The sequence below is a fragment of the Nipponia nippon genome, unplaced genomic scaffold, assembly GCF_047370975.1.
Source record: "Nipponia nippon isolate SJK-2023a ecotype South Korea unplaced genomic scaffold, ASM4737097v1 scaffold_7, whole genome shotgun sequence".
NCBI classification, from domain to species: Eukaryota; Metazoa; Chordata; class Aves; order Pelecaniformes; family Threskiornithidae; genus Nipponia; species Nipponia nippon.
Window position 1 is genome coordinate 8,873,513 of NW_028262391.1, and position 22,107 is coordinate 8,895,619.

General features: G+C 45.2%; 3 protein-coding genes across 13 annotated transcripts in view; 1 reads left to right on the forward strand and 2 right to left on the reverse strand.

Moving 5' to 3' along the window:
- TIPARP (TCDD inducible poly(ADP-ribose) polymerase) overlaps positions 1 to 1,409 on the reverse strand; it is a 43,130-nt gene extending 41,721 nt beyond the window's left edge. For 5 of the 7 annotated variants that reach the window (XM_087740516.1, XM_087740517.1, XM_087740514.1 and 2 more), the window contains exons 1-2: positions 1,216 to 1,409; positions 218 to 363 (exon numbers count right to left, since the gene is read on the reverse strand). The gene's annotated coding sequence lies outside the window, so the exon portion shown is untranslated. The remainder of the gene's footprint in view (positions 1 to 217; positions 364 to 1,215) is intronic. The other 2 variants (XM_087740511.1, XM_087740515.1) reach the window with 2 other exon arrangements.
- Positions 1,410 to 1,486: 77 nt separating this feature from the next.
- Positions 1,487 to 5,319, forward strand: SSR3 (signal sequence receptor subunit 3). Its single transcript, XM_087740522.1, has 5 exons — positions 1,487 to 1,691; positions 2,322 to 2,448; positions 2,862 to 2,960; positions 3,926 to 4,057; positions 4,768 to 5,319. Exons 1-5 carry the CDS (start codon positions 1,553 to 1,555, stop codon positions 4,832 to 4,834), a joined length of 564 nt encoding a protein of 187 aa, XP_087596648.1. The 5' UTR covers positions 1,487 to 1,552; the 3' UTR covers positions 4,835 to 5,319.
- A 2,251-nt stretch (positions 5,320 to 7,570) lies between these two features.
- The window catches only part of KCNAB1 (potassium voltage-gated channel subfamily A regulatory beta subunit 1), a 75,395-nt gene continuing 60,858 nt past the window's right edge, over positions 7,571 to 22,107 (reverse strand). For all 5 annotated transcript variants that reach the window (XM_009463819.2, XM_009463822.2, XM_087740521.1 and 2 more), the window contains 7 exons: positions 20,106 to 20,192; positions 14,950 to 15,035; positions 13,703 to 13,823; positions 13,070 to 13,164; positions 11,401 to 11,521; positions 10,015 to 10,103; positions 7,571 to 9,359 (listed from right to left, as the gene is read on the reverse strand). In XM_009463819.2, coding sequence (XP_009462094.1) covers positions 9,270 to 9,359; positions 10,015 to 10,103; positions 11,401 to 11,521; positions 13,070 to 13,164; positions 13,703 to 13,823; positions 14,950 to 15,035; positions 20,106 to 20,192 — 689 coding nt within the window. In that variant the 3' untranslated portion in view covers positions 7,571 to 9,269. The remainder of the gene's footprint in view (positions 9,360 to 10,014; positions 10,104 to 11,400; positions 11,522 to 13,069; positions 13,165 to 13,702; positions 13,824 to 14,949; positions 15,036 to 20,105; positions 20,193 to 22,107) is intronic.

Consider the following 22,107-nt stretch of genomic DNA (forward strand, 5'->3'; position numbering starts at 1 on the left):
CCATAGGACACGCGTTTCCCGCCAACAGAATACCCATCGCTGGTACGTGGCCTGTGGCGTTACTCCTGACCACAGTGGGTACCACTGCCCGCGTGATGAAGAGTGAAGGTGGGATGAGGAGGGAAGGCTGGGTCCCCAGCCGTGGCAGGCGGGGAGCTGCAGGCCCGCCTTCTGCGCACTGGCACAGCTGCCACCGCTGCGATCAATCAGTACTCACAGGTGTTTCTGCTGGTACTCAGAGCTCCTGCACTTCATCTGATCGGCCGATGCGTCAGCTAACCCAGCGTGGGAATCCCTGCTGTAGATGTATTTCTAAGCCAAGACGGAAGGTCTCACGAGCAGAAGCATAACTCCCATAGTTACCTGTAGGTATGATATTAGCGATATCAGTCTGCTAGCACACTCTGTTCAAACCTTGAATCATGAAAATCCACTCTCAGTTTGGTCTTGGAAATTTATTACAAGGTCAAAAAGCAGAGTCCTACTGCACTTAAACGTTTCATAAAACTCTATCATAATGAATTATTATTTTTGAACATATAAACTTAACTTCATTTCCAGCCAGCATTTATTTCCTCATTGCGCACACCTCATATCTTCTTGCAAACAAAGAATATTAGTAATTGGGAGAAAATAAGTGAGAAGAATGACTTTAATTAAATTTTTAAAAGATACACACTTTGTTAAATAAAGTTTCCTCAAAAAACGTTACAAATATTAAGGAAAAAGTGCTGTCCCAGGAGACAAGGAGTGCTACAGCCACCCCAGGCCATCAGGACATCCCTAACGCTGTATCACGTCGGCAAGCCCTCCACACTTTAAAGCAAGACACTACTGTTAATCCCCCAAGTTTCTGCGGGCTCCAACATGGTATTATCGCAAACTGCAGATGGACCGTTAAAAAAAGCTGTGGTCCGTTTTCCACAGCTTCCCAAGCTGGTGTGTGTGTGTGGGGGAGAGCTTAGGGAACGCTTCTGGAAGTTAAAAATACAGAAATGCTTTCTAGAAGTATAACTAGACTCGAATGTGTTAAAGAACAACGTGCCAACAATTGTGCCGACTCTATAGGAGCGGACTGTAGATTTTTTCCCCGATAATAAAAATAAAGGGGAAACAGGCCGCTCCCCTGCGGTGCTTCGCTCCTTCCCCAAGTGACACCGTTACGGCCCCAGCCCCGGAGGAGCGCGTCCTCCGGCGCCCCCGAGGAGTACTCACTTGCCTCAGCCACCGGCAGCCGCGCTCCCGCAGGCCGGCGGCCTCCCCTGCGCTGGGCCGCGGCGCCGGCCGGCCTCCCGGGGCAGCCCCGCTGCGGGGGCTCCGCGGCGCCGCATCGGGGCGGGCGGGCGAAGGACCGGCGGGGCCGGGACCCGCCGCGGAGGCGTAACGGCCATAACGGTCGTAACGGCCGCCACGGCCTCGCGCCCACGAGGGGCGGTGCTTCCCCACGGCCCCCCGGAAGTGCTGGGGGACGGGCCCGCCCCCGCCCCGCTGGCGGCGGCCTGACCCGGAAGCAGTCGTGGTGCGCTGACTGTGCCCCGGCCCGCGTCCCGCCATGGCTCCCAAGGGCGGCCCCGGCGGGCGGCAGCAGTCGGAGGAGGACCTGCTCCTGCAGGACTTCAGCCGCAACCTCTCCGCCAAGTCCTCCGCGCTCTTCTTCGGCAACGCCTTCATCGTCTCCGCCATCCCCATCTGTGAGCGGCGGGGGGCCCTAAAAGGGGGGTTGCGGCAGGCCCTGGCGGGGGGTGGGGGGGTGGGGTGCGGCAGGCCCTGAGGGGGAGCGGCAGGCCCTGAGGGGGGGTCGGGGCTCCCGCAGCCCGCCCCGGGCTCCTGGCCCGCTGCCGGCTGCGGGCGGGGGTCCTCGGGCTGCTGGGGCTCGCCTTGCACCGGGCCTGGCCGGCCTCGGGCCGACCCCAGGCAGGATCGTCTTGGCTGCCTCCGTGCCGTGTTAGATCCAGCCAGTCCCGCTTGGAACAGCGGGCAGGGTGGCTGTTCTGTGCTGTGTAAAGATGGACGAGCTGCTGGTCGAGCACTGACGTGTCAGCCTCAGCGCAGCGTGCGGCCGGCAGGCTGGCTGCGCTGGGCTGCTGCTCAGCCGACTTTGACGTGGTCTCATAAAGCCCCTTTCAGCCAAAAGCAAAGCAGATTTCTCTATTCGAAAGTGTTTTCTACTGCATGGAGACCCCCAAGTGATTTTGCAGGAACTGGCTTTGGGCTGGCAGAGCCAGTGCCAAATTACAGAGCTGGTAAGCTGTGTAGAACTGCTATGGGGACATTTGTCTCAGAGCGAGAAGCCACTCAAAATGTCTTTTTTTTCTTTTAAGGGCTTTATTGGAGGATATGGCATATGGATCTTGTTCAGTCCGCAGTCCTGTATAGTGTAATGACCCTCATCAGTACCTATCTAGTAGCTTTTGCGTATAAGAACGTCAAGTTTGTTCTCAAACACAAGTAAGTTTGGTGGCTATTTGAAGCAGAATTTACTGTTAAATAATTTAACAAAACAAGCATTTACAACATCTTTTTTAAATTAATAAGAATGTCTGAAATGTTACTTCAAAAACTATTTTACACAGAAGTATCTCCTAATTGGTTTCTGTCATCTCTCTTGTAATTGTGGAATAGACTAGCCTTGTCAGCTAAGCGTACAATGAAATAGCAAAACTACCTTCATTCTCAGTGGGTATTGCCACAAACTATACTTGACTAATACTTTTAGTAATTGGATTGTTACTTGTTGTCCCTTCAGCTTAGCAAAACTGTTCAGTGTCTTGGCGAAATATTATTCTTCACTGTAAATACAACTTTCTATAACCCTGTGGTTTTTTATTTTCATTTTTCAACTTAAATGGTGTTTCTTACAGAGTAGCACAGAAAAGAGAAGATGCTGTTTCCAAAGAAGTTACTCGCAAGCTGTCTGAGGCAGACAATAGGAAGATGTCTCGTAAGGAGAAGGATGAAAGGTAATCCTCTCTGTTCTCTTCTTTCTCTCCCTTGTTGTAATACTGCCTGGTATCTTTAAGGCACTAGGGAGGATGTTAGGGACTGTTGCTTGGCCATTGTTTTTTTCTGTATTCTGGTAAGTAGAAGCTGTATTGTCAGCTCTTTGTTCATCTATAAAGCCTTTTTGAGGCAAGTTATCAATGAAAGGTCTCAAACATTGAAACCTTTATCGATAAGGTCCTATAACGCAACCTCTTTGTCCTTGAGCTGCAAAGCAAGACAACTTACTGTACAGGCTTTCTAATAACTCTCTGAAGAGTAAGCATCACAGCTGTCTTCAGAAATAAGAAAAGCTCCTTTTCTTAAGGACAGGCTAGCGCAATGTATTTTGCATAGTGACATGTGAGTTGCTTCAGAATAGCATTTCCGTATACTGCTGGACTGCGCTACTCAACACTGGTTGTACTTGTTACCCCTCGTGGTTATAACTGGCACGTGTCAGTATGCAGATTTCCAATTGAATAGCTCATACTAATATCCAGGCTATGCCTGATGAGCGTTTCGGGAAGCATTTAATATTAGAGTAGATGTCCATTATGTACAAGACGCAAGGACATGAACTGTCAGCCCTTTGGAGCAAAAAAGCCGTATCTTCCTTTCTAATTGCCAGGCACGCGAGTAGCACCTAACAGATACAAACTCACAAAAAGCGTTATGTATGAAGGGCTAGGTTTGATGTGCCTGGTAGGAAAACAAGCGTAAGTCACTTAAGCATACAAGTGCATAGTATATGCAGGGTTTTGTCTTCAGCTAATGAATTGACTGGTAGTTCTTGCTGCGCTCTGTCTTTTAGAAGCTGGCTATGACAAGAGCAGCAGTATGTGGTTTATTGCACCTCCGGGTGTCACTCGCTTCATAATGGTGGGTGTGCCAGGATATGCATTGATTTAAATATGCCTGAAATAACGTCTCTACTTGTTCCTAGAATTCTGTGGAAGAAAAATGAAGTTGCAGATTATGAAGCAACAACTTTTTCCATCTTCTACAACAATACTCTCTTTCTGGTCTTGGTCATCATTGCTTCATTTTTTGTGCTGAAGAACTTCAACCCCACTGTGTATCCTTTATTACCACGCTTGAAACAGCCAGGGTCCTACTCCTATATCTTGTCATTAGTATCTATATTTGTCACGTGGGTTGTGAGATTACTCTGTTGATATGTGCAGTTCATTGCAGTACCTCAACTTAGAAACACTGTAACATAAAAATAGAGATTACAAAAAAAAAAATCTCCCAACCACATAAAAGTTTAACATCTGGCAAGAGATGTTTTTAAGGCTATCACTTGGACAACATACAGAAATTCTTACGGCTTTGTCATTTCTGTTGTAATTGTGGGATGAGGAAGCAGCTCATGTTCTTACAGAAACGCTGCATCAGTGTTAGTTGCCAGGTGCCCTTACGTTAACACAATTGTTTAGTTTCAGTAACTTCACAAGTACAATTTTTTGTTACTTAAGTAACAATCAGGCCAATCAGCGCGGCATATATTTATTAAAGATCTGCAGTATTTAACAGTATTTATAACTACTTTCAAGAGAACAGGCTAAATTTTATGGGTGTCTTAATTTTGAAGTTAAGTACATTTCAACATCTTGCTAACAGCCTTGATTGTAAGCTGTATTTCAGGTTACGATGTTGCAGCTTCAAAACTCCTGCAGAGAAAGACCATTTCAATACTTTGTTTTTCATAAAACTTCTACTAAATGTTCTGTACAAAACAACTGGTATCTTTACAAGTATATGTCCTTAACCTTTTCCCTACAGAAACTATATTCTTTCTATAAGTGCTTCATCTGGACTGATTGCTCTGCTATCTACAGGATCCAAGTAGACAAAAAAACCCCACAGCAATTTCTTTCTGTGAGAGGGTTCAACTGCCATACAAAAGTTTAAGGGTGGAATAGGAATACCTTTTTTTATAGTCTGACTGCTTGAGGGTATGAGGGGGAGGGTTTGAATCCAAAATTATTGAATTATATTTACTTTTGGTATCTTTACACAGTATTATTCAATAACTGAATTAATCAATTGTTTTACTTAGCAATGAAAGGAAATGGTGTGTGAGCAGTTACCAAACGTAACCTTTCTGAAGCACTGCGTAGGTGTGATGGTACTACAGACTATTAGACAAGTACACCGTAAGGGACTGCTGCACAGCAGCACACACAGTTGTACTTCAAACCTGTAACAGAATTTCCCTGTAAGTTTGGTGACTGGTATAAGAGCCAAACTTGCTGATCGTAGAAAGTGACAATCCACCATTTATCATTGTAACTTGAAAAGTTTTAATAAAAAAAAGGCTTTTTTGTCATTTAATTCCTTGTATTTCCATTCTTAATTAAAAAAAAAAAGGGGTTATTTTCATGAGCAAGCAGTGTGTGTAGGTTTGTCAAGTCTTTCTGCTTCCAGAAGAGAGGAGTCTTCTACAAGTCAGCATATGTATTGTTTTCATTGGAAATACTCCGCATTTTTAAGTAACTTGGCATCAGGACAAAACCTAAACAGTGTCTGCTAGAAAAATACTTTTAAAGTGGTTTGAATGTACTTTTTTTTTTCCATTCATCTCTGAAGCCATAAATAAAAAAAAAAAAACAAACCACTCTGCCAGTTTTCCTGGCACAGCTTAACAAAAGTGCTTTAGCTGGCTTTTTATAATGGGTTTATCAGACAATCCTTTTTCTTTTTTCACGCTATCAGTGAAGCAGCTGTTATGTTAAATGCTAAACTCTACTACTATTAATGGAATCGTATTGTAGAAGTTACAGGTTTTGCCATTACAGACTTAGAATCCTAAACAGGGAAGAAAGAGAAAGCTTATAATCAGATTTAATGTAATAATTACGTTGCTAATCTTTACTTCAATAAGATTCGTATTTATGTAAAATATAGTAAAATGAAGACACCGAAGTGCATGAGACAGTGTATCTGGCTTGCCTTAGAGTATGCTGAGTTTGTAATGTCTCTGACAAATGCAACCAGGACAGTCTCACAAAACCATTACCTAATTACCCAGTGCCTTCTGCCTGTTACAGTACCTCTCTCTTCAGCATCCTTTGGGATTGGGGTTGGATGTGGGTCTTCAATCTCAACTCTCCACGCATAATTTACTTTGCTTCCCAGTAAAGGTAATACTATTCATGTGCTTACATCATGAAAATTCCAGTGGTTGTGGTGCACTTTAGAGCTGCCATTGAAATAACTTTTCTAGTCAGTCATTTAACATTCTTCAAATTAACTTGATTGTTTTCTTTCAAAATATGTGGATTTTTCTTTATCGCTTCTGCCTGCTTATTCGCTACTGAAAGGAGCCTTTCCATGTTACTTGTGTAATTTTACTTTCCTTGGCCTATCACTTATAAAGAATATAATATGTATGTATTTTAGTCTAAGTATTTAGCACATGTAAAACAAATTTCTAACAAACTTCTATAAATGGTCAGAATCAAGCCTGCGGCCAGGTTGCCTGCTCTGTAAGCCACTGGACTTGAACGTCGCTGTTTTGCTGGTCACTGGTGATTTGCTCGGCTCCTACCAAAAGTACACAGTACTTTTAAATTCAGACATGTGAGCAGACGACGCAAATATACTCATTTTACTTGGCAGCATCGATAGGGATAAGACTGACCTAGCGGGCATTTTAGGAAGTGGCAGGCATATTTTCCAGGAAGTCTGCCATCTAGAGCAAAGTGATTTTGAAGCAGCGCTTTCTTCTGCTATTACTGTCAGTTCGCCGAGTCTTTTATTAACAGCTTTTCATCTTACCTTAGTTTTTTGGTATTGACAGTTGCTGAGGCCTGGAGCATAGTGTGTGTCAGAATTTTTCTGGAGAGAGAACTTTGCAGCACTGACAGCCTGAAACAAAAGCAGGTGGGCGGGTTGGGTTGTTTTCTACAGAAAGCCTAGTCTTTTCTGTGGACTTCTTCAGAGAGAGAAAAGTGCTGGGGTTTTTTGGTGGTGGTGGTTTTTTTTTATTTTTTGTTTGCTTTTAAGGTTGATATTGGTTGTTTTTTCCCTTGCAATCCCCACTACAAGCTGCACCCAGTTTCTTCAGTATGAATGCCTAAAGCTGCACTACTGCTTAGCGTCCCATTGGCCTCAGAGCGTTAGGCAAGCTGACGTTTAAGCTTTTGCTCTAAGTAAGGGACAACGCCATCTCATTTTCAATTAAAAAAAAAAAGGTTGGGAATTAATATATTTTTAATACGTTGTTTGATTCCCATGTATCTGAGAAGGGGAAGAGAGAACATTAAATTGTACTTCCAGAGGTAAGAAAAGGAACTAGTCTGCTACTGGGAAAAGAATTATACTGTTAAAATAACAAAGCTGATAACTGTATAATGGTCAAAGCCTTTGTGCTGCCCGTGAGGCAGATTTTAAAATAGTTAATTTTCACAGCTAATACTGCAAAAGTAGGGGCTGTGGCCCAGAGCAGTGAAAGTAATCCCGGGGAGGTGAGGAGTGCTTTGGTGGCGGTCTCCACCTCAGCCGGCTGTGACTGACCAGCCCGGGCTCATTTTGGAGAGGCTGGTGACTGAACTGCAGGGGGATTTCAGTGAACAATCAGGAGGACATTCACATTGTGTTTATTTCAGGCCAAAATGTTATTTAGGACAGATGTCTACCTTAGGAGACTAACTTCTAGAAGTACCTTCTCCGAGATGCGCAGCCAGACCAGACCAGACCTTCGCTCCCCGGCTGTACCCACTCCTCTGGCCCAAGGTCATTGTTCCTTGCCCGACCTGGGTACAGCTGAAGATTAGTGTTTCCCTGTGGAACAATATATATCCATTTTCAACGTGAACCATTGCTGTTTCAAAATCGGTCTCGCTATGAGTAACAGGTCTCTAAGTATAAAATCAGATGCACGAAATGCTTTTATTGTGTCCACGCAGAAGTCAAAGTCAGACTGCATTTCTGGATATACAGCAGCTAAGTTCGTTTACACATACCATAGCTCATTGGATTAAATACAGGAGAAGACAACTGAAGTATCGGTATCTGTCCACGTGGCCCACTGAAGGCTGCACACGCTCCGCAGATATCCTGGAGTTAAGGGGACTGGAATACACGGGTCCTACAAATACTGTACATAGCTGTACCCCCTAGGAAGTATGTGCCCAAAGTACGTGATTCAATACCAGTAAGAAATAGTTACTGAAATCATAAGTGCATTTTACAAAGCAAACTCATGGTAAAATATGACACGGTTCTTGAGATGGGCAAATTAATATATAAGTGCTTACTATCAACTCCTGTAGAGGGATGAAATGCTTACAAAAAACCTACCTGTTTAAAATGTGTCTTAAAAATACTATGCATTTACTTATGCCCGCTTCCAGAACAAGTTAAAGCAAATGTGACCTTCCACCAAAGTACGTACCTGATTTTTTCTGGTATTTTTCAGCAGCTATGTATTATATATAAGTATCTATATCCTTAAAAGCTCATGAGTATTGAAATTTGCAATAGCTATGCCTACAAGCAGGCAGAATTAGAGGCAGGTTTCTACAGATGAAAACCCCAGTATTTTATCATGGATTTCTTGGCTTAAGGTTTAAGTAGAATTAGAATTTTGCAAACAGCTGTTGTTTTTATTAACCTGACATGCATGTTTGGGTTTTCTAACAGTGCTCTTCTGGCTTGTACTCAAAAATACTTCCCAGGAGCACTCCACAGCTGAAATAATTGTATAGTTAGGAGTTGAGCTATCTAGTTTCTAACTACTTCTCTGTCTTACATCCTTTATTCAACTACAAATTAAATCTAAAGCATATATTCAGCATAAAAAAGAAAATGGAAAATTTGAGCTTGCCCCTTCTATCTGTTAACCTGAAGAAACTTTATAGTTGAGATTTCCCAAATGTGGTTTTATTAAAACCTTAAGTTGTATCTGGCTTTTCTTCATTGAAAAAATAGATCTGTACATCCTTCTTTGATTACCAAGTACCTGAAGGTTATAAATTATTTTTTGCTTTACAAGTGTTTTTCACAGCACAAGCATGAGGTGCTAAGAGTAAAGTAAAAATTAATGAATTCAGTCGAAGGTAAGAAAATACAAGATTATTCTTGTTTAGAAGAGAGATCAACTGTGCTTTTAAATTTCACTGCAGATTAGTAGCAACAGCACACATCTCGAAGGATCCAGTGACAGTAGACACCGAGCAGCAAGCTGCTGAATGATTCTCATGACCGGATAGTAACTCGGGGCTGTACTTCTGTACAGAGCACTTTTTAAACCATGCAGTCCAGGTAATTCATGCATTGCATTATGATCGGTAGTCCTTCTTGCTGTAGGGCTTATTTCCCAGAATATTATCTATTTCGTTTACGATATGGGATGTCATCTTTGGAAGGACCTACGGGTAGAAGAAAACTGATGTTTAATCAAGCTTCCATTAAAGGTTTTTCCAAATTTAAATCTAGATTTTATCAAATAACGTGTCCTCTCTTTTTTTGTGCGACAGATAGTTAAACATTCATCTAATACCTTTCTCCCTTAAAGGAAAAACTACTGTAGTATCTTTACCCTGTGAGAGAATCACAGAAGTGCTCTTAAACTTCATACACACAATATTACTTGGCTGCAGCGGAAAGCGAGGTGGTGGCAAGAACATCAAAGGAAGCTCTTGTGAAAAGCAACAGAGAATAATTAAGGTAGGCGCAAGTGACGTGTGCCCCGTGGAAGACTTGGCACAGAATATATCACAACCAGTCCTGGAATCAGGTCACTTGCTTTTTCAGATACATTAAACCTGCTGATGCCACCCTCTCGTTTCTGGATTCAGCTATAACTACCACAAACGGTGGTAAGTCACGGTGACACACCATAGGTTTGCCTAATTAACGTGCGTAACTAGAACTGGAAGATGCCTGAAACAAAATACGAAGTATTAAAGCTATATTAAGAGAAGGAGGGTGCCAGTCTTGGGGTATGCTGGTGTTACCCGCAAAGGGAGCTGGGCAGTAGCTAACCCCCACCTCTCCTGGGGTGCCACCACCACCTGCACTTGCCTGTATGGCTCCGAGGTTCTCTATCAGCTGCTCTGGGTTGGAAGATCCTAGAAGAACAGAGCTCACCCCCTCGTTTCTCAGGCACCATGCTGGGAATAAAGTCACAAGATGGTCAGGAACATAGGCTTCATGATGCAGCATTACTCCACATCCTAATGTTTGTCAGAGCGTCTATCTCTATTTGAAAAATGATGACATTATTTGTCTCAACCTTCACTTTACTCCTCCACCACTACCAGGAAGAAGATGCACAGGTCAGATAGATAGCAAACCATATAGCAGGTCTTCCAGCATCCCACCTGACCCTGGTCCAGCAGTTGTCTCAATTGTGGGGTTTGGTTTGTCCCTATCATGAATCACAAGGATTCACCTCTTGGCTATTTGAACCAGGGATCATTTTTCTAACAGACATGTGTGGTATTTTTCAGCTTTGGCTCTCAGCAGCACAAAGATAATTATTCAAAACAAAACCAACTTTATTTTTAAAAAGTAGCATTCTCTTGTGTCTGTCAGCCCAGCACACCGAACAACTGATGGCTTCCACCTGGGGAGGGCCTGTTCAGAGAAACAGTCAGGTCAGGGTTGGACCCCTGACAATGGCCCAACATACACTAGCCCTCTTGTCAATCAAAGCCTGATGATGATACTAGAAAAAAAAAAAAAAAAAAAATCTTATTTTAAGTAATTTTTATCTTTGCCGCTCAAAAAAAAAACCCACCCCATGTTATTTTTGTGAGGATAACGGAGCAGGGGTTACCTCAAAAGAGATACATGGCATTTTAATGCCCTACAGTAAGTTTTAGAATAGAGTAGAATAGAACATTTCAGTTGGAAGGGACCTGCAACAATCATCTAGTCCAACTGCCTGACCATTTCAGGGCTGACCAAAGGTTAAAGCCTATTTTGTTTTGTTTTGTTCTTTTACTGTGTTCCTTGAAATGCATTGGCCTTCTCCTAGCGAGGTGTCGCATTCCATTGCCCATCTTCAGTCTTCCCATGTTTCTGGCATTTTGTTCCATAACTCCTGATAGTAAATAATCATTTAAATGTTTTTAAATAAAGAAATAGATCTATAGATACAGGCAAAGACAAAGCCGTCCTTGTCCTATTTGAAAGACAACACATCCATATCTGTGTTACCATTTACCTAACCATCACTGATACTTCAAACAAATGATGGGAGCGCTAACAGAGGACCTGTCGCTTTAGGGGCTTGTACAAGATTTCGCCTGCACTCCTCTCTCAACAGCCCGTAAGGCACAAACATTCTGTCTGCACCTCAGAGCGTTGCCCTTCGCACTACAAGGATGCGAGCTGGGTGATGCGTTTGTGACAACAGCGAAGGGCGAAGGCGCAAGGACGGTCGTCCCCCGTCCCGTCACCTACCGACGGCCAGCTGAGGCAGCGTGCACCCGAGGCGCTCGGCGATGGGCGACAGGTCTTTCAGCTTCACCTGCTGCTTTCTGCCTTCCTCACTTATGATTTTCTCTTTCAACCACTGATAGCACTGGAGAGGAATTACATTGCAATCAACTGTTAGCTTTAATCTTCCACAATGGCAAGTTTAAGACAATTATTAACAGCTCTTAAAAAGCCATAGCCAACCCAGGAGGTAACTGAGGCTGAATAAAACAATGCTTTGCTACCCAAAGTAATTACGACAGGACCAGGCTGTCCCTACGAGAGCCTACGTCTGTATCTCTCTGGCTTTATGCAACTGATGGACTCTGTCTGGAACCCAGAACCTCCTCAGTTTTATTTTTGGACCACTGCATCCCATCACAGAGTGGAAAAAAGTGAAATATGAGTCAACCGAGAAGATTTTGACAGCCCCCCCTCCCCCCCCAAAAAACCAATGGAGAACATCTGATCTTGTTCAAGCTTTACTATTACTGTTCAAGATTAGAAAATTAATTAAACAAAGCTGAGATTTCAGTTCTCCCAGCTCCAGACTTGAAACTTGATTCTGCTTCACTCTCATCAATTTAATTTGGATCCCTCTCTGCAGTGCTACCTTCTTAGCTAGCTTTTACCAAATGTTAATAATATATTTTATTTTGGAAAAAATCCCAAGTGCAATGAAATACCACATTTGAAAATGCTGCCCTTAGTAAGCAAGTTGGTGTAGACTGCATCTTTCCTTTAAAAAAGCACCAAGATGAGCAAAAACCAGCACGGGGATGTACGTCAGTCTGCTGGCACTTGTCAGGCGGCGTTGGCTTTTGCCCATCAGCTGATACAGAGCCTCAAATACCATTTTTGTTGGTTTTTTTCCCAAATCCGTGACATTTTAATACTCTGCCATTTTGCAAACCATTAAATAATACGTCTGCCACAGGCACAATATGGGCGGAGACCCCATAACCCCCAATAAGAATGAAATCAGGATAATCATGGGAGAAACCAAGTGCTGTGGTGACACCGCAACGCTAAACCTGTTAGAGCGGGCTGCTGCCCTGCCTGGCAAAGGGCAGGACCACCGAGGACCCACAGGTTTCACGGGCCGCTGGGGGTCTGCCCTGCCTGCGGGGCTCCCTGGAGGGATGCTGCAGGGCTGAGCTCCCCGCCATGCACTCGCTGCCTAGTCAGCTGGTGCCCAGGGAAGGGTGGGCAGAAAAATAACATCCAAATCTGTTTTACCCACTGCATGTGGTTAAGAGGTTTTGAGGTCACAGCAGCTATATCGATTAACATCAGCTGGGAGCATCAAGCACAACAGAAACCCTGGGCTTGTGCCTTCTCGTTGATGATGTCTGGGCAATGTAAGGGTGGCGACAGCATCCTTCTGCAGAGCCCCCCAGAGCCTGGCTCCAGTCCTGTGCTGCCCCACAACCAGCTCACAGCCATCAGCTCACTGCGGTGGGGAACCTGAAGCATCTTTATAACCCAGATTCTCCCGCACGTTGGAGTGTGGTTGCCAGAGAAACTGAGCTGATCTATCAATACAGTAGCACACAGGCCAGCCTTCTCATGAGGGATCTGTTTTCCCTTTGTTATTTTCCTACCCTCACTAAAACAGCACATCTTCTTTTCTCGAACACATAACAAAAAATACCTTTAGTGCAGCCCTTGAGCTTTCAGGGACCCCGTTGCCATATTTCCCTGAGATGATCCCACAGGCTAGTGGAGACCACGTCATTGCTCCAACCCCTGCAGAAAAAGCAGAGAAGGAGATTTTAGGGGACTGGGAGAAATCAGAGTTGTATCAAAAAATAGGACTTTCAGTTAAAAAAAAAAAAAAAAGCAAAACAATTGCTGCTTGTTTCTATTGCCGCTGTCAGTGATGTTCAGTCAGTGTCTTCCAGCAAGATGCTGCTGATGCCCTTAAGGAAGACATCGACTAGCTTATTCATCCAAAACCTTATTGTGAGAGCCTCCAGCCCCGTCCTGGCTCCGGCTGCTCCTGCTGCAGCAAAGTACCTGAACTCCTGCTTCTCAGCCTGGGCACCTCCTACGCCCCTGCTGCCTTGAGTCTCAAAGAGCCAGCAGCAGCCATGGCAATTAGCACCTATTTCTATCAGAGACGCAGTAAGCCAGTTTTTCTTTTAAGTCCTTAGACACATACTTGTCTGTCCCCTTCAGATCCAGGAGAAGAGCGCGCCATTCCCATCTAAAGCCCCAGGTCAGCCTGCTCTGTATTTCTTTCTGCAAATGAAATAGCTGAAAGGCACAACAGTCTCAGTCTTACCTATTTTATGATATAATTCTGGCAGCTGAACCTCCACTTTCTCTCTTTGGAAAAGGTGGTACTCAGCTTGTTCACAAACGGGTGGTATCATGTTAAACTGCCTGGCTACAGAGTAGGCTTCCTGGAGGAAAGAAATCAGTAGATAAAATATTTCATTAAGTAAAAGCATCTTGTGGGACATAACCTGCCAGCCAACACTCCTTGAGTGCAGGTGCCAACAAACTCAAGTTTTGCTATCCCTTAGCAAGGCCATGCACATCCCTGTGAACGGCTCCCTGCAGAAGCAGAAATGCGGCCCCATCCCTGCCTGCGCTGCTTCCCCGCTGCCCCTGCGCCCGCAGCAGGGCACGTACCCACCTTCTGCCTCCTCCAGCCCAAAGCTGCTTCAGCGCCAGCACAGCGACAAGCCAAACAACTTCCCAGCTGGGATGGTCAGTGTCAAGCTTGTTTATTGTGTTTTGACCCCAATGCAAAAGGCAGGGATCAGCAGGATGCTCCTGGCATCTCTGAGAATCATAGAATGGTTTGGGTTGGAAGGGACCTTTCAAGGTCATCTAGTGCAAGCCCCCTGCAATAAGCAGGGATGTCTTCAACTGGATCAGGTTGCTCAGAGCCCTGTCCAGCCTCACCTTGAATGTTTCCAGGAACGGGGCATCTGCCACCTCTCTGGGCAAAACCAAATGCTTCTAAACAAAGCATTAAGGATGAGCTGTCAGGATGCTGGTTCCCCTAGTGTGGGGGTTTTTCAGGTAAAGCCTGTTACCAGGTCCCTGCGGCCAAGCAGGAACATTTCCCATCTGTGCCTCTGGACACGGCACATGCAGAGCAGTGCCACGCGCGGGGACCATTCCCACTGCAGCAGCAGCTCCGACGGCCCCACGGGTCACAGAGCTGCTGCTGGGAGCCATGTCTTAAACATCAGTGGCCACGGACCTCAAAAAGGCTCTTTACCAAAAGTCTTGAAGTCAGCCAAATAAAACCAAAATGAAACAAACCCCAATTAAATGAGCCAAGACACCCAAACCCCCAAACCACTAGATCAGCCCATCTTCTTCTAATTAACATCGGGCTCATTCTGGATCAGGTTTTAAAATTATTTTAGGTGACAAGATGCTGGATGGAGTAAAACGCAAACATCCCCAGCCCAGACACGTTTGTGGTTCAGCTCCCAGCATGGCTTTCAGCAGACTCTGCAGCTTGGAAGCAGAATTACCAAGTGTCAACGCTTTCCCAAAAATCAACTTTACCATGATCTCCATAGCGCTCCAGCGTGACGTTCCCCAGTACATCGCCATGCCTTGATTTATTACATGTGTCATCGCTCGGACAATTTCTAAAGGAGGGGAAAAAAGAAGGATGAGAACTGCACAGAGGCCAATTTTTCAGCACCAAATCCTCCCAAAGCCACTTATAAATGCCAAGTACACCGACAAGCCTGAGCAGCTTTGCATTAAACACTACTTCTGCTGTGTTCTCTTGCTTGAGCACGGATGAAAAAGCATTGACAGTGCGAATATAAAGAACTTTATCCTGCAGTTGTTTAAAAATGGCTTTTACCAACTGACTATTACCTACTGCCGCCTTATGATAATATTTCTTTTAAAATTTAACAGAAGAGGGCAGCACAGTCAAAAAATACACTAAAAAATTAAATATATTTTTAGATTTGTTTACTAAAAGCATATATTAGGTCTTGCTTCTTTTTACTAGGAATATTAGAATGCTGGGGATAAAGTTACAAAACTGGGTAATTGAACCCTGCTCTGCTGACGGCCCCGCCGCCCGCGGGAGGAGCAGGCAGCACCTGTGCAAAATCCAGCGCAGCTCCTTAGCCCAGCAGTCCTATGCTCCTCGTTTTCCTTTGGGAAGATGGAAGCCTGCAAAGCTACATGTGCCAGGACAGGATCTTTAATTTGCATCCATCAGACTTCTGCTGAGCAGCCCTGCCTTTTGCCAGGGAGGTTGAAAACCCATCATAAATTTTAGTTTGCAAGAAAAGGAGAAAAAAAAATTGTCTATCCCTTATGGTTGCCCAGGAGGTTGCAGAGCCTGGTAGGATGCCTTGTTAATGCTGTAAGGAAAATAGACCCTGTTTACTGTTTGCAACTCAGTTTTAAGCCTGATTTCTCCCTGGGAGCAGCCTGCTGGGTACATGGCGTTGCGGGGGGCCCAGGCAGTGCCCATCACATCGCTGCTGCAAGAGGAGCTGGGGACTCAGAGGGGTCCCCAGGGTGGGAGGGTCTGGGGACTGGTGGGGCCTGCAGCCCTGGGGACACAGTCCTCACGAGCAACCATGAGAGTATAAATAGTTGTCCCAGCTACGGTAATAAATTCATATTTCTTACTGAGCTTCGGCACTTTCTGCCCTTTGGAGCTGAGCAGCGGCTGCCAGGGCACTGGCACTATGCTGGCTGCTAACAGCACATCATTTAAACAGACAAAAATGGGCTAAACTCACTCCGAGAAGCAAAAGAAAATAGTACTTAGTCACCACGCTCAGTGCCTCATGAAGCACCTCGCAGTCAGCAGGCGCTGCCACATCTCTGTGCGCTCTTCCCTTGGGAAAGCGGCAAGGACCCACTATTCCACATATACACCATGAATTTCTGACCCATCAAACTATGGTGAAGTGACTCTGGTCAGATGCAGGGCTGCGCAGAGAAGCCCTGTGTGCTTATTGCGTCCCTTGGCATGTCTGCTGTTACTTGGAAAACGACTCCGGGCATCGATGTCTCAAGATCAAGATGAGCTGCCTTTTATATCATAAGGATTCTCGTCCTATTTATGGAAAGAAAAAAAGGAGCTTGGCAGAGGGGAGATTACACTGCCAATCTTGATGTTATTGTGAGATTTCTTCTGCAGGCAACGACAAGCAGCTAAAGATGATGAAGTCTCCATTTATAACCTAGGAGAGCTGTACAAGAGACACCATGCCTCTTGTGCCGGGCTTCTGCCTTCCCGCTGAAAAGGAAGATTTCCTCTCCAGGGAAACATTGGCTTGAGGAGTTTTTTCCCCCGATGAAGAGTTCAAATGCCAGATATTGTGGGTTTTTTTTGGGGGGGGGGGTGTGTTCCCCTTCGTTTTGGCCAACGCCATACTTTATTTCTAAACATTTTATTCTCGGACACGTACTAGTCCAACAAAATGTCCTGTTATCAAGCAGCTACCCTGCTGCCCGCAGGCGTGCTGTGTGCGACAGGCAGCTGTACAGCAGTCCCTCCCTCCCTCCTCAGCAGCACCGGCTTCTCACTGGGTTTAGTTTTCTATTTTTGCCACGCTACCACTTAGGAATTTTGATAAGCATTTCATCATACGCCTCTTACACATTTCGGTCCATAGTTGTTTTCATTTCTCCCACATCTACTCTTTTCAAGAAAAACTAAAGTCAACTCGGAAAATAGACATATATATAGATATTTCTCTTCTTGTTTACCAGAGACTGCTCCCATGGGTATGGCGATGGGATGGTTTGTGAAAAGCACATGCCTGGACCCCTCAGCCTGCCAGCTGGATGGCAGAAATGGCAGAAATCACTTAAGAAGGAGAGATTTTTTTTTTTTTTTTAAACACAAATAAATGTTTCAAAACCTGGAAAACAGCCTCCAGCAGCATAGTAATTATTTTGAAGTAGCTTAAAGTTCCCTGATAGGAACCATGTCACCTTCCCCACCTGCTTGCCAGGGCTGGGGGCTGGCCATGCAGCAGGCGCCCGGTCCCCCGGCACAGTGGCAGTGGGGGTCTCACCAGGGGACCCTGGGGAATCTGCTTCTCTGCAGCCAGAGCTGCCCTGCTCGTCTGCTGGAAAAGCCGCTCAGGATGAAAAAAAGCATCTGCTAGCACAGTTGGGGGATCGGATCTCCAGCCTGACTAATGAGGCATGAAACTTGCAGAAATTCAGGAGAGAAGCACAGATCTTTCCCATCTCCCAAGGTCCCACGTCGAGGGGGACCGTGCGATGGCAGAGCTGCCCGGGCAATGGGGGCAGGATTGCCCCATGGATGGATGGCCCCAGTGAGGACGGCCCCTCGTCCTGCCTGCCCGGCAGAGCAGAGACCGGGTCAGGGGTGAGGAGGGACACGGCTGTCCTGGCCAGGGACCTGCTGGACCTGACCGCAGGGTTATGCAAAGAGCTTTGTGCAGGGTACTCATTTCCAGATGTTCCTTAAAGCTAATATTACAATGAAAAGCTTTTTTAATTTGCTCTGAGACTTTTGAGAAAGGTAAATACATTTCAGATTTTTAGATTAAGCAAGCTTTGCTTACTGCTTTGGGAACCAGAGTCACCTACAAGAAAGAAATCTGTATTAAACTCCCATCTCTTCTTATGAGATCTCCTTTACCCATGCCTCCTAAGGCAGCCTGAGCTGGGCCGTGACCAGCCTGGAGGAGCAGGGAGCGATTCTGCTTTGGCTGGGGGGACTAGATGAGTATTTCTAAATTGCTGATCCATTGCCTGCTGATGCCCACAGACACACACATTGCAGCAGATGGACCCCGAGTGCTAACAGAGAAACCTCACCTGCCTGCATGCAGCAAGTGAAGAAAACAAAATGAATATTCAAAGTTTATCCTTTGATTTATTTGGTTGTACCTTACAGCATACAACCACACTATTTGCTCGAGCAGGACCCTCACATGTTGGCATGAGTAGCACAAGCAGGGAACATTTTAAGGTTACCTACAAATTGCCCTCCATCAGAAACAGCTATTTGCTCGTGGGAAAAGCATAGGCACGTAAGGAGATGGAGCGGGGATTGTATGTCTTGTGGAGGTAGCTCAGCACTTATTGTGCATGCCAGATAGTGCAGAACCGACAGATGGTTCAGCAGATGCTCTGGGATAGAAGTGGCTTAGTAGGTGAACCATAAAAAAAGCATGAAGTACATAGAATCAACACCACACCATTCATAATAAAAATGTCCCTTTTTTCACCCTGCTCAAAATCTCACCAAGCACCACAGTTTATACCTTATTGCCAAGCTCCAGCGCTGCTAGCAGTATCTGTAGCATCTTAAAAGCTGTAAACGCCTGAGATCAGCTGTGCTGCGCGGGCATGGGAAATATATTCTGCACTGCCTCATTAGATGACAACTGACTGAGCAGAGAGGTCATTTCTCCCTCCGAGATACAACATGTCATGTTCCTTGACCTCATCAGCTGCTACGAAATCTGCACTGGTCTTAAAAATCGCAGGCCAGTTCCCTGAACCCATAGCTGCTGGCACTGGTCTGCGGGGCAGCAGTAGTGCCATCCACCCATGGTTCGTGTCGGGTCACACAGCCCCGCATTCGTTAAGAAAATAGGCATCACGACTGCTGAAAGTCAAGCCAGGAGCTTCAGAGGGGCCTGTCAAGCTCCAGGTTGGTTTGATTTACATGTACTCATCCATGACAGTTTCTGCAGCCTGCAAGTCTTTCTTCTTGCTATTTTTTATTTAGCTGTGAAGCTAATCTTCTGCTACAGTGTGAATGGTTGTGTTAACTCTGATGGGAAAAGAGAAGGAATGGGAACTGGTGCCCATTAAATAGGGCACTGACCCCAAAACATATTGATGAAGGTTCCTGGATAACTGGGCTATATGGCCATGTTCCAAACATGAATATATAGTTATCAGCAATGAAACATAATTAAAGTGCACAGATATTTACAGGTCTTGCAAGTTCCTAAATTCATTCCCCCCTCAGTGCATTTAACGAGGGCCATTCCCTACCAGGACTGAGGGGCGAGAGGCTGTGGTGCCGAGGCTGAGCCCAGCCACGGGCAGAGCATCGCTGCTCTCCACGCTCGGGGGAACCCCACTGTACTCCAGGGGGCCACGTCCTCACACAGCCCCTTGGCCAAGCCCACAGAGACGCTACATCTCAGCTTGTGCTGCTTGTGCACTTGGGGCAACGAACCCCAAGTTTGCCAATTATGTCTTGGTTTTGACCATGTATTGGATCGCACCCTTGATTTTAGCACTGGGAAAAGCATGTGCTACCCGGGCAGCCCAGGACACAGACAAGGATGGGGATGGCAGCACTGGCACGCTCCCCCCTCTAGAGCTGACTGCACCAGGGGTAGAGATATACAGGTTTCATTTCACACAAAGACCTGCCTTAAATGCAAACATAAATTCTCTTTATCTGAAGGAATCGGGAAAAGCAAATAAAGAAACAAACAACATTAAAGCCACCACTGGGACATAAAGGAAACTTCAATTTCCTTTCAAGAAGTACAAATTCATTTCATTGAAGTATAAATACATAGGGCTCTGGGACATCACGAATGAGGTATTTCATATCTAAGCTGCCCCACGTGAATATTTAATAAAAAATTGTTTTACATTTCCTACCATCATCAGTCTAAGCCTGTAAGCCAGGATCAGTCACGTTAAAACCTTTAATTCAAGCTTCCACTAACCTTCCATGGGGGTATTATTGTCTGGCCGGTTTGCAAAGACAACATCCACGTACTCCAGCTGCAGCCTCTGGAGAGAAGCCTTTAGCCCTGGAAACAGCAAAGCAGAGACAAGAACCTGCATGGTCAGAGAGATGCAGGAGTGCAGCGGCATAGAGCTGACAGGTACAAAACTGTATTAGGAAAAATAGAGCTTGTTATATTTATATACATATCTACTATATATACACACAACCATATAGCATATGAGAAGAATACTGCATAATGTTGTCCCACATCTATGCAGCCATGTTAAGAAAACAGCAGTTTGGCTGCATGCAGAGTTCCTCCCCTTCCACAAGACTTTGTTTTATTTTTTTAATTAGGCTGAGATTTGGTCTGGGGAACAGACACCCGTTACTAAGCATATCCACGGCCAGCCCATCAGGAGGCAGCTGCCAGGGGCCGACTTCATCTCTCTGCTTCTGTTCAGAGTTAATTTAATCTAAATCACATCACAAAGCCTTTCAGTGCAAGCCCAGGGCACGTCGCACTGGTCCTGTCCCACCTAAGAGGGCCCTGCCCCAGGGGGACCTTCCAGAAATGCAAGCCTGGATGGGAGGATGGTGGCTCTTGCTTAGATATGTTATGACGAGCAGATAAAGCACCACGGAGGGCTTTACCCTCCCTGCAGGGTAAGCAAGCTGTGCCCGCCAATGCATTGCGTAGGGCAGAAAGAGTTTTGCAGAGCAAGTCAAGGCACCATTTTGCCGCTACTGTTCAGGACTGCCCAGGCTTCAACAGCTTCTCCAGGAGGATCTGATGGGAAATGGCATCAAAAGCCTACATATATATATGTGTGTGTGTGTGTGTGAGAGAGAAGAGAATAAGGATTCTAACAGAGAGAAGAGGATTTCTAACACTTATTTTCTTTGAATCTTCCCAGGAACAAAATGTTTTTATGAATGTTCATAAAGAATGAGCCAAAATATAGCAGTCTGAAAACGTTCTCTGAATTTTGGGATGAAAAAATGGCCATTTTTGCCAAATGTATTTATAGAAAATAGCTAACATTGACCTTAACGCTGTTTGCTATGTTTTCTGTGAAGTTATTTCAACTGCTGCCAGTATTTTTCTATCATTTCATGAAGTAGCTCTGCAAGAAATGGCAAATGGATGGGTTTGGACTGCCTGTGACATGGCTGCAACTTCCCCAAGCACCTCTGGGTCTAGTGCCACCAGCAGCTGGGACACCACCTCATGGGAGGGGTTATTCAGATGAAAGTTCAATAAAATGTTGCTACAAGCTTTCTCCAGCATTACCTTAATATGAAAGTCATATCCTAATGTTGCTGAATACTGCAATACTAAATAATGAAAAATTTCCAGGACAATCCCAGATGTATGAGCTGGTTACTATGAGGCAAAACCGACCGTGCTCCAGAGATGCTCCTTATCACTGAGAAACAGCTCCTTTGAGGTGGAGGATGACCAAATCTGCACCGCAGGGAAGAGGCTGCTCTGCTCACCCAGTTTGCTGATGACCATGTTCATCCCACCTCACCCACTTGGGACAGCGTTAGCGAGGCTGTGGTGCAGGTGGCAGTGACAGCCCAGGCGAAGGGTAGATAATGTAAATATAGTAATAATATTTTCCATATAATCTATGTTATAATGTATACAGAACAAATCCTGGTTGCTGGAAGTTGTGATAAATGGGCCATTGCCGATTCCAGTGACAAACCATGCAAATGGCCACATGCAAGTTAAAGCCACTGTTCCTGGCAGGCAAACCCAATTTTTTGCAGACGAATGCTACCTTCTGATAAGCAAAGATCAAAGCATACCTCCAGCCTATTCTGCAGTGTGAACTGTGAACAGGCTGGTCCCCCCCGTGCCATCAAACTACCGACACCACGGCACACTAGTAATATAGATGAGCCTGAATTACTCTTTTCTAATTTGTCTTGGCAGCAAACATTAGCTTAACCAACCACCACTGTAAACAATTAGGGTTTATCTCATA